The 14,848-nt window shown below is 37.6% G+C and overlaps 1 protein-coding gene across 11 annotated transcripts in view; it reads left to right on the top strand.

The window, feature by feature from the left end:
- The window catches only part of ABLIM2 (actin binding LIM protein family member 2), a 128,429-nt gene that overhangs the window by 76,165 nt on the left and 37,416 nt on the right, over positions 1-14,848 (top strand). For all 11 annotated transcript variants that reach the window (XM_074541690.1, XM_074541695.1, XM_074541689.1 and 8 more), the window contains exons 7-10: positions 3,459-3,546; positions 6,154-6,212; positions 9,161-9,238; positions 13,778-13,924. In XM_074541690.1, the coding sequence (XP_074397791.1) occupies positions 3,459-3,546; positions 6,154-6,212; positions 9,161-9,238; positions 13,778-13,924 (372 nt within the window). The remainder of the gene's footprint in view (positions 1-3,458; positions 3,547-6,153; positions 6,213-9,160; positions 9,239-13,777; positions 13,925-14,848) is intronic.

Genomic DNA, 14,848 nt, shown 5'->3' on the forward strand with positions numbered 1-14,848 from the left:
GGCTGTATGTATACTTTGTTGCAGAGCTCTCTGGTCCTGCTTTAAGTGGAGATGAGTTTGTCAATGTGCTGTGGGACAGGTTTCAATGCTGAAATAGTCCTTGTGCTCAGGGCAAGGACTGCAGGAGGTCTGAGTTGATCAGCCCAAATTCCTTCTCTGCAGAGGAATCCTTCACATTCAAAGGGTTCTCTTGTACCTAAAGGGAAAGAAGTAACTCATAAAACTTTGTCTCAGATTGCTGAGGACTGTTTTGACTCCATTTAAATTGCACACTAAGAGTGCAACTTGGTGATTGTGGGAAGCTGGTTCATGGTCAGTTGAAGAAAAATTAAATTGTTGGTATATGTACTGTGTTATTACTAAGGACACACTTTGCTATTCAGGTTTGAGGTAATCTCAGCTGAAAATTAGTCTTCAAATTGATCTTCACAATAATACTATCTTCACATCTGGATTCCTAGGCACAAAGACCTGGTGCAGTCTTGAAGCAAATGTAGGATATTGAGGAGGTTTTTTCAAAACCATCACTTGAACTGTAAGAGATCTCTCAGAGAATAATGTTGCTTCTTCTGTGCTCTGAAGGTGTTGGTGTTTTATTAAACACTGAGACAGCAATCTGTCAAACTAAGCTTTCAAACTGTGCAAGGAAGGAGTAACCATATGGTTAGGCATTTGTTTTCTGCATTGAACTACCTCACATTAATATAAGCAAGAAGAGAAAAAAATTATGAAGCCTTTATTACAAATAAACCAAAACTATATAATATTTCCTGCTCTAAGCTTATAAAATAGCTGGGTTCTGCTGGAACCAGTTGTTCATCTGTGAGAGCAAGCCCCTGAAATGAAAGGGGCAGGAGAAAGGGGCACTGGTGAAAGCCTCCTTGGTGTTTAACCAACGGACTCTATGATTCAGACTCAGGTGCTAGGTTTGAATATAATTTGTGATACCTAATCAGGGTAACTGCATACACATATCAATAAATACTGTTGGTTAATTCCTGCATCAGCTGCCCAACCTCAGGGTCAGCTAGCACCTCTCATTTAGAAATATGGTGTGGTCTTTTTTAAATACTTCCAAGTGTTGAAGTGTCTGCTATGTCTTGTCTTCTGTGCTTTGATTAGAAGAAGGACCCAAAAAAAAATTAAAAGGCACAATAAAAGTCACTGTCAGCACTTAGACTTATGTGAAAATTTTTGAGTTTGTGCCATTTTAATTCAGAGATACTTATGCAAAATCCATTGGAGTTCTCCTGGTGTGATCATCAGCAAAAGAATCACTGTGCTTTCCTCCCCTAAATTTTCTGTTACAGTTGTGTCTATGTCATAAAAGAGGTCTTTCTGTGCCATTCTATACCTAGTTGATATTACTGACTATGCCAGTGAGTTCAGTAAGTGATTTAAAATTTTATATTTGGTTGTTGTGTTAAATTTAGGGAAATAGACTTTGTTCTGTGATGCATCCAGGTTATTTGAGAATCTGTCCTGGCAGTCTATTTTATGCAAAGAGGTAATTTAATTCCCTTAGAGATTGTTAGCCTGGGAATTGTATCATCTGTGCTAAATCAATTGAGTTATTGAAGTTATGCATTCCATTAGTAATGCTTGTGCACTTCCAAGGGAAATTGTATTTCTTTTCAGTTTGATATGCCAAACATAAGTTTGCCTGGTGATAATTAAATACTCTTCTGTGCTTTAACACCTGCACTAGGGCAAGCAATTTTAAACCAGAAGTTTAAGCTCAATGCTGATACTTTGTTGTCTGGTATGTTAAAGGTGTTATCACGGTAGTAGTGACCATCTTCCATGTCTAAAATTGCAAAGATCACTCTGAAATCTGCACAAATGATAACAAAAAGATTGAGCTGGAGCAGAGCTGTTTTCAAAATGGCAATTCTGATGTGGTGTGTTGCTCTTTATTGCCAATCTGAAATGCTGCAGCAGGTTTTCAGGAGTGAATCAAGTTAACATTGATGCAATGAAACCAGATATTCTTTAACCTAGATTTACTGCATTCCTGTGATTGGTACTGTGAATGGCAAAATAGCCCCCACACACAGATTACATTCTTTAATGTAAATGCTTCTGAAAGCTTTGAAATTCAGTGAATAAGAGCTAGAAAAGTCACCTTTGTAGTAACAGGGTTAAATTTCTAGATTGACAGAAGGGGATTTGCAGTGTGAGAGCCTATTTACATGCTGAATGCAGTGGGGAAATAGTTGATAGTAGTTCTTAAAGGCATCCTTAGTCCTAGCAGCACTTTGAATGTTTTTCAGGTAAGCAGATTATGAGACATTCTACATGGACCAACATTTGCATTTTTTTAACTTCAGGAGAATTTCTACTAAATTCAGGCTTAGCTTAATCTTGAATTAAACCTAGTTTACTTTAGCTCCAAGCTGTAGAGTTACTTGGTCTCCTGGCTTCTATTCCAAGTGGAAATGGCATTGACCTTAAGCCATTTAAACCATGGACAATTCTGTCTGGCATGGAAGAGTGTGGGGTCAAAGAGGAGAGAGGAGATGCCAGGATCTGGCTTTCAGTTCCTTAATTTCTGTAGGGATTTTGAAGAGTGAGGAATGCTTGGAGCATGTGCAAGAGCTGCCTTTGGGACTTAGAACTCTGTTTTGTGAGTGCCATCTGAAAGATGGGATGGGAGTACAGTTTGGAGGGACTGGCCCATGTTGTTCACTCTGAAGAGCACAACTCCATGAGTTGCTGTTATTGTCATTGGCTCAAGCCAACATTGCAGGTAATTGAGAATTTAAATATATGAAAATTGGTAAGTTACTAAGCAGTTCTGAGCAAATTGAGGGCTCGGTCCTGTTCTCATTCCAGTCAATGAAAACAGTGATATTAAATTATGTGGCTTAATCTCTGAACAGATGGCAAAACTCTTGGCCTGTCTGTGGGAGAGTGTGGGTGCACAGTACCCAAAGGTGCCTGCTCTGGACTTACTGTCCTATAGGCAGGCTACACTCATTCCTCACAGAACTGTTTTGTACAAGTTACCTGCAAGACACTTTCAAACCAGCTACAAACATTCTTTGCACAGAATGGTTTTTGCTGAGTGTTAAGATTATGTATTCAGTTGATGTGTGATGAACTTATGAGTTGCAAATCTGTGCTCAAGGTTATGAACTCCCAAATTGCTCCTGCAGGTAAGTCCTATACTACCCTGCACTAGGTTTACAGGGTAGATGTGTTCATTGCATAAATTTGTTTCTGTCCTGTAAATTCAGAGACTTAACTTTTGCACATTAGCTCTTCTTGCTTTGTGTAGGCAAGACCATAATTACATTTTAAAGCATGAATTGTCTAGAACGACAAATCAGCATTGTGGTTGTAGGAGACTGTTGAACTAATTGTCATTAACTAATTAAATTATTCATATCCAAGAGGATGAAAGAAAAACTGCTAAATTGGTCAATATTAATCATCTGTCCCTTCTTTCTGAGCAGGCAGGAGAGAAGCATTATCACCCAACCTGCGCACGATGTGTCAGGTGCAATCAGATGTTTGCAGAAGGAGAAGAAATGTATCTTCAAGGTAAACCAAACAATCAAAAAATAAAACAGTTACACTTGGCTGTCTTGCCCACACCATAGGCTTGCACAGGAGAAATTCAGTATTACAGAAGGAGTTGTGCAATAAAGTATTTAATGGGAAAAAAAAGTCATTTAACATAAATATGAGCTGAAATCCTTCATGTATAGCAACTTCTAGCTCTACTAAAATGATCAAAGAAAACAGCTTACATGGTTAAATACAGGGGAAAACACCAGAAAAAATAAAGGCTTCTGTATATGTCTTTGACTGGCAGTATCTTTTCAAAGGAAAACAGAAAGAAACTCAGTAGGATGTGGGACTGCGCGGCTGGTGTATTATCCTAAAATCACATGCCTGCCCAGAACTGTGTTTACAACTTCTCAATTGTCCATGGTTTTCTAGAAGTATACTTGGAAAATTTTCCTTAAGCTGGAAAAGTTATACTTTATTTAGAACACAGCAGTGGTCTCAGTAAGATCTAATTATGGTTTAGTATTTTATTTTAAATGACACTTTTATTTTAATTGTCACTTTGGTTTGCAACAAGAGCTAGCTCATTAAAGGACACAGTGATACTTGTCTATGCTCATGAATTTTCTGTCAGGAGCCAGAAAATGCTGCAGTTCTTCCACTTGAAAAGGATCTTAGCTGTGCTAAAACCCCATAATTAATCAATGCTTTTAAAAAGTACATCAAACTACAAATTTGCTTCTAGATTTCAAACGTTCTGAAAGATGTTTGCAAGTCAATCTTCTTTTTAAGTTCCATTTGTTGTAAGGGCGGATATTTGTTAGGTTTTGTTCTGATTATTCGTTCAAATAATAGCAAGGTATGCTCAGGTTCTCTTAGTTTAGATCCATTTTACTGTATTTTCTGATGCATGGAATGTTTAGACCAGCTCGCTGTCATACCCTTTTTGTCTTCACATGTAGAGCAGTTTCCATCAGAAACTGGTGTTAATGCCATGAAAGATCTATAATCAGTTATTTGGACTGTCTAACCTGTTAAGTAATAAAAAAAAGTTGGCGCTCAGGGTTTTATAATGTGTCCTTCATCCTCTTAATAAACTAATGTAAAGTTTTTGATGTTGCATATTCCTTAACAGAAATCTTCAGTGGTCATCCAACAGGCAGCTTTTGGGTGAAAGGACATTTTTTATTCAGTGTGAAAACATTTCCCAGACAGTGTTACTTGGCTAGAGACAGGAGTGAGTAAAAAAAAAAATCTAAATGCTTCTTAAATCCATTGGGATAATTTGAAGCAATTTATGGGACAAATGATGGAAACTCAAATCCACGTGTAAGTGGAAGAGAACTTAGCATTAAATTTAAAGGTGCTATAAAAATGTTTCTTAGTTGTTCAGTAACAAAAAATCCCAGTAACTTAGTAAACATAATTTATCTGGTCTGTTCTTATAGGTACTCTTTTACTGCAAGAGTTTGGGTTCATCTGAGTTATTTTTATGAAATAAATTCTAATGATCTCCATCTGTCTTCTGGGAAATAGATTCTGTTTCCATCTTGTTTCCAAAATCCACTAGTTAGGAAACTATCAAACTGCTGTGAAAACAAAGCATTTCCAATAACTCTTCTTGATACTCCCCACCCAGTATAAACATTAAGTATTTATTATGCAGAGGTTCTCAGATTCCAGTTTAGTCAGGCAGAAGTTGTAGTGCACTCACATTGTTCACCTCTGGAGCTTTAATCTGTGGTGTGTCTGAGCTCAGACTGGCAAAAACATAAAGGTTTCTTCTTACTATTAAGACTTGCAAATAATTATTTTATTTTAAATCATTATGCACATTCCATTTCTACTGAACACTATTTTAAGCATCACGTTCAACTTTTTGAAATAGTTTTTTCCTTTGTGGCTAGTGCAAAACTATTCAAGTTTCTGTCTCACACTCATTGTTTACTTTCATTAAGATGCTCATTTCAATACCTGTATGCAAGAAAGAATTGGTTCATTTGGTATCTCCTGCTTCCTCCATGATGGACATTCCCCTGAGTTTATGCAGTTCCTTAGTAGCTAGAAGTGTACTTGGACAAACATGTGGGAAGAACAAGATTGGAGCAGTGAATAAATGATAGACTGGATTTTCAGCTAGAATTACATGGCACAATGCTGTGTACAGTTCCATCCCACCACGGCATGCTGTGTATGAGCCAAGCCTACTACTACAAGAATATGTATTATAGGAGTGTAGGAAATTCTTACTATATATAAAGACAAAACTTACCATGAAACAGAGGCAAAGCCCATCTGGACACAGCCCTGCCTGCTGTAATGGGACCTCCCTGAGCAGGAGGTTGAACTGATGGAGCTCCAGAGATCCCATATCACACTCCTTAGGAATCAGATTGGGATGTTGATCTGCCATATTGAGGTATATGTAGCTTTCTGAAGTCTTTTAAATGTCTGTGATGAGGCTCAATGGGATTGAGGGGCTGTCCTCTTGACCTCTGAAAGTGTCCTGCACTAGCAGGAGAATTAGTCAGTAACCTATGTCTTATAAAACCTTTTTGGAGGGTTTAATAAGGTTCTTATTTTCAACTAAGGTTGTTGTGGAACTGAATTAAGCAGAATTCTAAATTTACTTTGCAGGAACATCCATTTGGCATCCAGTTTGTAGACAGGCTGCAAAGGCTGAAGAAAAAAACAAGGTAAAAACCTGTATTTTTTTACCCAATGTTATTTGATTGCCATATTATTCTTATTATTCTCTATCCTTTTTTTTTTTTTTTTTTTTTATGGCAGGCATGAATGGAAGGGTTTGGAAAATTTTCCCTACTGTAATTTTAAATCTTAAATAATGAGAATCCAGTTTGCTAATGAAATGTAATCATGTAGTATAAGTACTCTACTTTTAATCAGTGATTAAAGCTATAGACAAAGGAGAATGTTGGCCTAAGAGTTTATATATACATAAACTCTTAGCTCATATATATTTATATATATATAAGCTGAATAAGTAAAAATGTGAAAACATGAATAAGAAAAACTTCTGTCTGATTATGATGTTATCAGTTCATGACCTCTTCTCTTCTCATGTGGCTCTGAACTTAAAAGATCAGAGGACTTTAACTTTATTTGTTTTTACAAAAAAAAATTTCCTTGGAGTTTCTGTTTCATTATTTTTTTCTAAAATGTTGGCAAACCAGCCACAATTTAATTTAATCCCTGGCTTTAAGTACCTCCTTAAGTTGGATGATTGTGCACCTCTCTGTGTGCAAAGGGAAAAGGGGGGGAATTCTGGCAGAAGATTAGCAGATAAATAAGCTGTCCCTAGGAATGAAGAATTAATGATCCTTCTGAAGTGGTGGGAATGAGTTACAACTGTCTCATTTAATGTAGAGGCCAAGTGTGGGTTTTTCACTTCTGATGTTCTCTGATGCTCCAAGTGTTACCCTTGGTATCCTTGTTCAAAAAAGCTCTACTTTGGTTCAAGTCTTGGAGGAAGGCACATGGGACAAGTCAGAACAGCAGGCAGCATCCATAAAAAGATTGTTAAATCTGGTGTGTCAGAAAGTTCAACTTTGACTAAATTACAGCTTGAAAAAAAAACAACCTTGTTTGGGCTTTACCCTAAAGGATCTTTGCTGTAGTTTTTATATCCATGTGTTGAGAAGTGATTGCTTGGTGTTGTTTATGACAAGCCCTGAATATCAAATAATTTTCCTGAGCCAGCAGTTTTTCTTTTTCCTGGAGTTTTTCTTATTTTCTGATCTTCATGTTCACTATTGAAAAAATAAAACCAGAAGGAAGGATGCCATTTTTAAGAGAGTAATAATGAACTTTTCAACATAACTTGTACAGTCTGGAATGAGATCTACTGCTTGAGAAATTTACTGGTCGACCTTGCAGCTTTTTGTTTTTGAGTTATCTGCCCATATATAGATATATGAACAGCATGTAATTAAAGTAGGTGATAAAAGCAAGAGGAGAAAGTGGCAGCATGCTCCAAAACTTTGGAGATGGAGTGGAGGGGAAAAAGAAGTTGTGAAAGAGAGTGACAGCATAAAGAAAGATGATGGGAGAGTGAGATTTTAAGCAGAAGGGAGGATGCTTTAAAAGACAGGAGAAATCAAAGCAGCAAGGGAAAGTAAGGTTTATAAAAAGGCATATAGGGAAAAGAGGTAGGTGGAAGAAGAAAAATATGTAGTACAGAAAATGAACTAACAGAGGCAATAGAGTCAACAAAGGTGTGAGGTTTTATTGAAAAATCTAGGAGATGATGTGGAGCAGGCATGGATGGGGATGCTAAAAGGGGATCGTGAAGAGAATAAAGAATATGTGTGAGATGTGGCATGTCTCATATCCAGTTATTTAGCCAAGAGTATCTTTCAAGTCCTTCTTCTCCCTTCACCACGCAGTTTGTGGAGGTGCTACTCCACAAGGAATCTCCACAATAGATTCCCCTGCCAGGTGCAGGACCTTGCCCTTGGCCTTGTTGAATTTCATGAGGTTTGCATGGCCCCACTTCCCAAGCTTATCGGGATCCCTGTGGATGGCATCCCTTCCCTCCAGCGTGTTGTCCCCACCACAGGGCTGGCTGTCATCTGTAGGTTTGCCAGGGATGTGCTCAATCCCCCTGTCTGGTCATGGAGGGAGATATTTAGCATTCCTGCTCCCTGTAAGGACCCTTGAAGAGCAGCACCTGTTACTGGTTTCCACTTGGGCAGTCCAAAGAGGTTACTGGAAATGTGCAAGGCTCATGCTGGGACCTCCAGTGACATTGGTGCCAATGGAAAGCCATGATTGGGCTCTTCCGAAGGGTGTCAGGAAAAAAGGACTCACCTCTTGTCTGTCCTTGGAATGACCCAGAGCTCCAAGAGAACCTCTGGAGGTCATTTTGTCCAACCCCTCTGCTCAAGCTTGGCTGCCTTGGGGCCAGATGCCCATGACCATGCTCAGGACACAGAAAGAAGCCCTAAAGCTTTATCTGAGAATCCAGAACTGTTATTTGACTTTAACAGGGTTCAAAACATTGGAATAATGTAATTTTCTAAAGTTATTTTTCTCTTCTGCATTGAGTCCTGTAGGGACCTCATGACCTCATGAAAGAGAAATATGGTTTGTACATGACATCAATGTTTCAGTGACACTTTCATGTCATTTACACAAGTTCTGGAAAACTGAAAAGTGCTTTAATTATGCAGAAGAGATGTTTAATTATACTGTCTTAAATGATCCTTTTCCATGTTTCGCTGTGAGTAAATGGCATGGCAGTGTGACATATCCAGTCACATTGTAGAATGGTTTGATGGCATAAATTTGGAGTAAAAATGTTGCTGCTGTATTGTCTTTTAATTGTCTCTGAGAGTCCCCAAAGGCTGTCCTGCCACCCCAGAAATGCTCTGGGCCATTTTGTTCTGAAGAAGGGATAAGAAAGACATGTGTAAAACAATTCCTGCACTTTTAAAAGGTTAAATTGATTGTTAGCAAATGTTCTTTTATTTTTAATTCCATATATTGAGCTCTCTATAATATGTCATTTTTGAGTGGTAGAGATTGAATTAAATTAAATGTATTGTATGCTTTTTTTGAAATAACTGTTACATTATCTTTGACTCTCCTGTATTTCCTATCTATTTCACTTCTCCTGCCATAGGAAATTAGGACTTCCTCTGAGAGTATTATTTCTGTACCTGCTTCAAGTACATCAGGTTCCCCAAGCCGTGTGATCTATGTGAGTATTTCCCAGTGAAATTTGCTCTGTGGGATGGGAAAGCCTCGTGCTTCCTCCTAAAATGTAGCACTTTATATGGAAAGCTAGTGCTTCTAAACCACTGCAGTTGGTGATTCCTCTAAAATGGAGTTATTTTCTCAAGTTTAAAATATTTGAGTACTGCATTTAATGTTACAGAATTCTGGCATTTTCCTCCTATATTTTGTGGTGTATTTGTAGCACTTACACTACAGCTACAGCTGGCTTATACCAAAGCATGCAGAATACCACAGTTCTTTCTGAAAAAAAAAAGTTTTAGTAAAGAGTACAGCCCACAGGTAGATTTCAAGCTTAGATTTGAACACAACTTGTTTAAATTGAGCTCCTGAGCCTGTATCTGATTGCTTATGGGAACTCTCATGTGTGTGATTGCACGACTCTGCCCATGCCAAATGCCAGTCCCTCACTCAGAGGACCTTTGATGTGTTTATGGTTTATGAAACACTCTGAAAAGCTCATTGAGAGAATTTAAAATAACAAGTATAATAAAATCTTAGGGTTTTTCCTTTTTTCAATACAAGATCAAAATTTCTGTAGTGTAGTGTTCATGGCCAAATTCTCAAGGCTACCAGCAATAGATAAAAAATGCAAATGTGGTATGATCCATAGAGATATCTCTTGCAGGACTTAAGCATTTCCAGGGCTTTTCTTTCTCCTGGCCAAGTAGCCCTCAGGTGTGCAGGTCATCCTCATCAGTTAGAGCCATATAGTGAGAAATTTGCTGGAGATGCAATTCACTTCCAGAGAGGTTATTATACTAATATTAAGGGCTTTTATCTCCTGCATAGAGACAAGCAAAAGAGTGCTTTGGATACCAACTTGTCTTTTTTCCTCAAATATAAGTTATTTTGAATACAATATGTGCACTTTATCTGAGTAAGATTGAACCTGCAGTGGAACAAGTGCCCCTTCTCTAGATGCTTCTCAGTGATTCTGAGTGCTGCTGAATACCAGTGCTATATTACCAGCCAAGAAATGTCATTGTGAAGACGGTTCATTGTGCTGGGAGCCTATTATCATATAAGCATTTTCTTTGGCCAGATGAGCTCTTATTTTCAGGCAGGCACCATCTCATTGTGTTTTTAAGCATGAGAATTCTCCTAAGATTTATATTTTTTTAGAGACACTTATCTAACTGCAGGATGACACTGTTTTTATTGATGTTTGTGTTACAACTTTAAACATGCTTCACTGGCTCTTAAAAGTCAAGGATGAACCTCCATTCTCCTTTTCTGTTTTTGTTTGTTTGTTTGTTTTTAAAGGCTATCATTAAATCAGTACAACAACCCTGATGTTTTTTACTGTAATATACAGCTGGGACTAGGAAAGAATAAAGTTGTCTAGCAATATGAGTCAGTCAGAAAAAAAGATTGCCCAGAAGAGTGCTAGTTCTTGTTCTATCTGTCCCATCTCTCACTGCTTTATTGTCAAAACTTGATTTTGATTGATTAATCAATCCTATTTTGGCTTTCACAAACAGGAAAGTAAAAAGAATTAAAAACATGTTAGAGACCTCTATATTATCACAATGGTCTCTTGGCTATCTGTTTTTACATGTGTTTTCTGTTACAGGAGTGTTATGACATACTCAAGATTTGTCTTGTGTGCTTTTGTGGCAGTTTTTTGCCAAACCTAAATTCTTGCTGCCACTGAAAGGAAGGTCCCACCCGCACATGGCCCTGTCCCTCTCTGGCTGTGCCTTCCCATCCCCTCTTTGCTGCTAATACCAGTGTGCACACAGAGATATGCAGTCAAATTTGAGGCCAGACTGCTAAACAATAACTTAGGAAAAACCTCCAGACAACCAAAGAGGCAAAAAAACCCCCAAAAATCCCAAGTTGTCTACATGACTTCTAATGCTAGTGTAGAAGGCAGAACAGGGTGGGATGGTGCACACAGGGCAGCAGCTTTCAGCAGTAGCATAGATCCAGTCATTAAAGTTGTAGTAAAATTGTACCTTACCAGCTGGTGAGCTCTGTGGAGTATTTCATGGACAGAAGAGTTTAGAGAAAACAGTTCCATCTTAGGAACTGTGAGTTTGTTGTGGTCAGAGCAGTGCTGAACATCATCATGGGCACCATCCCATGGCAGGGCAGCTGTGCCTCTGGGCCATGGTGGTGTGGTCACATCGGGAAAGGTGAAAAAAGGGTTTTTTTTGACATAAATGTAAATCTGCCTCATACAGATGGTTTACTAAAACCATATCACTTCTTCTTCATCTACTGATAACAGAATTTGGTGTCTTCTTGCACTGAGAGAGGACACAGGCCAGTGCCTTTTGAAGGTAATTTCTTGATCTGTAGAGATGACTTCATTATATCCAGGCTGAAATTTGCCCGACCCCTCAGAGTCCCTAATTAAAAATTTGTTGATTTCTAAATTATGCCATTAAATAAGGTTAAAATAAAAGCCCTGCTTTATAGTTTGCCTTATTTTATTAAGGCAGAATTAGATGCTCCAACCTGTTATATCCAACTGGAGGGCTTACATTAGTTTACATAACTGTGTTATATGTGCTGTCATACAAGGAATAGAAATCGCACTATATTTTTATGCAGATCATATTCGCAATTATATGTTTGTAAAATTACATATTCCAAATGAAACAGATACTCTATACTTATATTTAGGGTTTTACCAGAACCCTAAATACCAAATTACTGAAGAAATAGCTTGAAGCCTCTCGGCTGTAATTTGAACTCCATTCACATAACTGAATGTCAGTGAAACAAATAAAATAAAAATACAGTGTAGACTCAGTGTTTGAAGAATTGAGTGTTTAGAAAGCAACTGGATCCCTAAGGTGTTTCTTCATCCAAATTTGCCTACATTGTTATATCTCAACTGAAAGGAATTACATAACAAGTTAAGTTTTACTTCTCTGACATCTGAAATCTAAGGGGAAGTTTTACATCTAGATAGAGAGCCAAAATTACTGTAATTCACATTTAAATATTCCCAATTCTGAACTACTTTGGATCCACCAGAATAATGGGCAAAAACTTGGATACATTAACTGAAATCACAGCCTCTTTGGCCTTCCTTGTAGGTATAATTCTGCCCAAAGTATTTCTGCGACAGATGGGACAGACAGATTCTTTACCTTTGCATTACCTGTCTCTGCATCAGAGCTTCTGCTGCCTTCTCAGCAGGGAGGGACTTACTTTCGTTAAGGGGATATTTCATTGCTCTTTAGCTTCTTAAAGGAGCGCCAAAGAGAGTGAGATCTGTAGATGGCTGAAGAATCATCTACTTGGTTAAAACACATTTTTTCATTAGTTTTGAGGATGGGAATATATGATGGTGATGGCACCTTGGTTGTGCTTTCTTATTTAAGAGTAATCTTCCTTCTTTTCATGCAGTTTATGTTTGCACAAATTCATGCATTTTTTTAGAAAAAGGGGTATTTGGAAGTTGTCAGACTAAATTTTTCCTGGATTATTAACCTGATAGAAAACTTCCCCGGAAAATCTATTGAACTTTTCTTAGCTCATACTAAGAAAAAACAGAATTATGGCACACATAAATCCTGGATACTTTTGTATTTTTGCATGTGGAAAACATTATTACAGTTTTATAGATGATCATGCTGAGATTTTTCAGAGCACAGCAGGATTCACTCATCATTTTGTTGCCAACAAAGAGCTTATCCTTCTGCAAAGCTTGAAGTGGGAATGAGACCATTATGCTGCCCATTTCTCCACTCTCAGTGTGGCCAACTTGTCATCATATCTAAAACACAGTATGTGCTGGAGACAGTTTTGGTGCATTTATCCTAAGGGTAATCTGTGCAAATGTGGCAGCTTGGTAATAAATTATTCTTTTGGAATACGTGTAGTAGGAGGAGAACAGGGACCAGCAGAGTCCTTTCCCTCTGTTGGTTGTGTGAGCCTCATGAGAGGATTGGAACTTTACTTGAGTGGTATCTGTGATCTCCCTCCATGGTGCAAATCCATCATCTGCTGGTTTGTGACCCATAATTAAGGGCTGTTCAGACACAGTCAGGAATGGAGGTGAAGCTGTGGGACACAACTGAATGGGAGAGATCAAAGAGCTGATTAATGCTTTTCAGCATCTGGAGAGTAAGTTCTGGAAATACATACTTGATTATTCACTACTGTTTACAGCAGGGTAATTCTGCACACCAAAACCACTTCAAAATTTAGTGTGTTTTGTCTAAAAAAAAGACTACAATATCCATCCCCTAGATCTGTTTGTGCATCCAGGAGTAAGTGGGATTATAACCAGGGAATTGGAATGATGCCATGCTACTCCTGTTAGCCAAATGCCAGTGACAAGGTAAAGGCAACAGTATATAAAAGAAAACAGCATTGATATTTAGCACAGTGTAGTAAATACAAGAGATTTAAATGTTCACAAACAAAAAAAAGTGATTTATTATGATTATGACTTTCCTACCTACATTTATCTTTCCTTGTCTGATTGCATCCTGCACATATTCTTTCTTATTCTCACTGCTTTCTTTCCTCCTTTTCTTAGGCAAAGCTTGGAGATGAAATTCTTGACTACAGGGACTTGGCTGCTCTTCCTAAAAATAAAGCCATCTATAACATTGACCGCCCAGATATGATCTCCTATTCTCCATATATCAGTTACTCTTCAGATGACAGGCATAGTTACGGGGAGGTACTGAAACATGGGTATTTTTTCACTCTGAGTTTCAGGTTTTATGTGCATCATTGAACATGTTGCTAAAGACTATAAACATGTGCATAGCAGGTTTTTTTTTTTTAATGTAACTTTTATAGCTCTAGTTAATTGAGTCATGCCATCCATTCATTCCCAATGACTTCTAAAAAAAAAAAAAGAGAATAACAACCAAACCCAAGATGTTAATTTCTGTTATTTTCATTTTTTAGTTTGTAGAAATTAAAACATTGCTTTCTGTGATCATTTTTTAAAGATATGACATGTAATTAAAATATTTTTCCATGGGAGTAGTTCTGCATGTGGTAGGAAACAAGAGCCATTGGTAATTATAATGCAAAAATGAGAAGCAAAGCCAAATGTCTTTCATGATTTTTGTTTTTAAACAAAGTGTACCATGTTATTTTGGTAACAAAACAATGGTATCACTTTCCTGTGTACAAATTTCTTTCAACTGTCCCTTACTTAACTTCATCCTCATGTCATGCATGCACTTCAGCCTTTTCATATGCAGAGCTAATATGATACAGTTTGTGCTAATGAAATCTAATTTGACACAATACTAACGTACTAATAACTAATACTAAGTCTGGGCTTTGTGAAACATACTTGTATATAACTCCTGTCATGCAAGTTAGCTTTTCTTCTCTGAATGTACCTGCATTTCATTTGACTTTCTGATTGCTTTTCTACTTTAAGCTAAATTTTTACAAATTAAACCTTTACAATATGTTAGATATGAGCAATATACATACAGTGTAGCATAGAAGTCTGCTTTGTTCTCTCCAGGTGTCAGTAAATGAGCAGAAATATATGCAATAGTTAATGGTCATGATATTTATAAAAGCCCTAGTCATGCTGTCACTTGCACCTTTTACACTGAATCAGTACCACTAAGGTCTC

Source organism: Zonotrichia albicollis, chromosome 5 (assembly GCF_047830755.1).
Source record: "Zonotrichia albicollis isolate bZonAlb1 chromosome 5, bZonAlb1.hap1, whole genome shotgun sequence".
In the NCBI taxonomy this organism is placed as follows: Eukaryota; Metazoa; Chordata; class Aves; order Passeriformes; family Passerellidae; genus Zonotrichia; species Zonotrichia albicollis.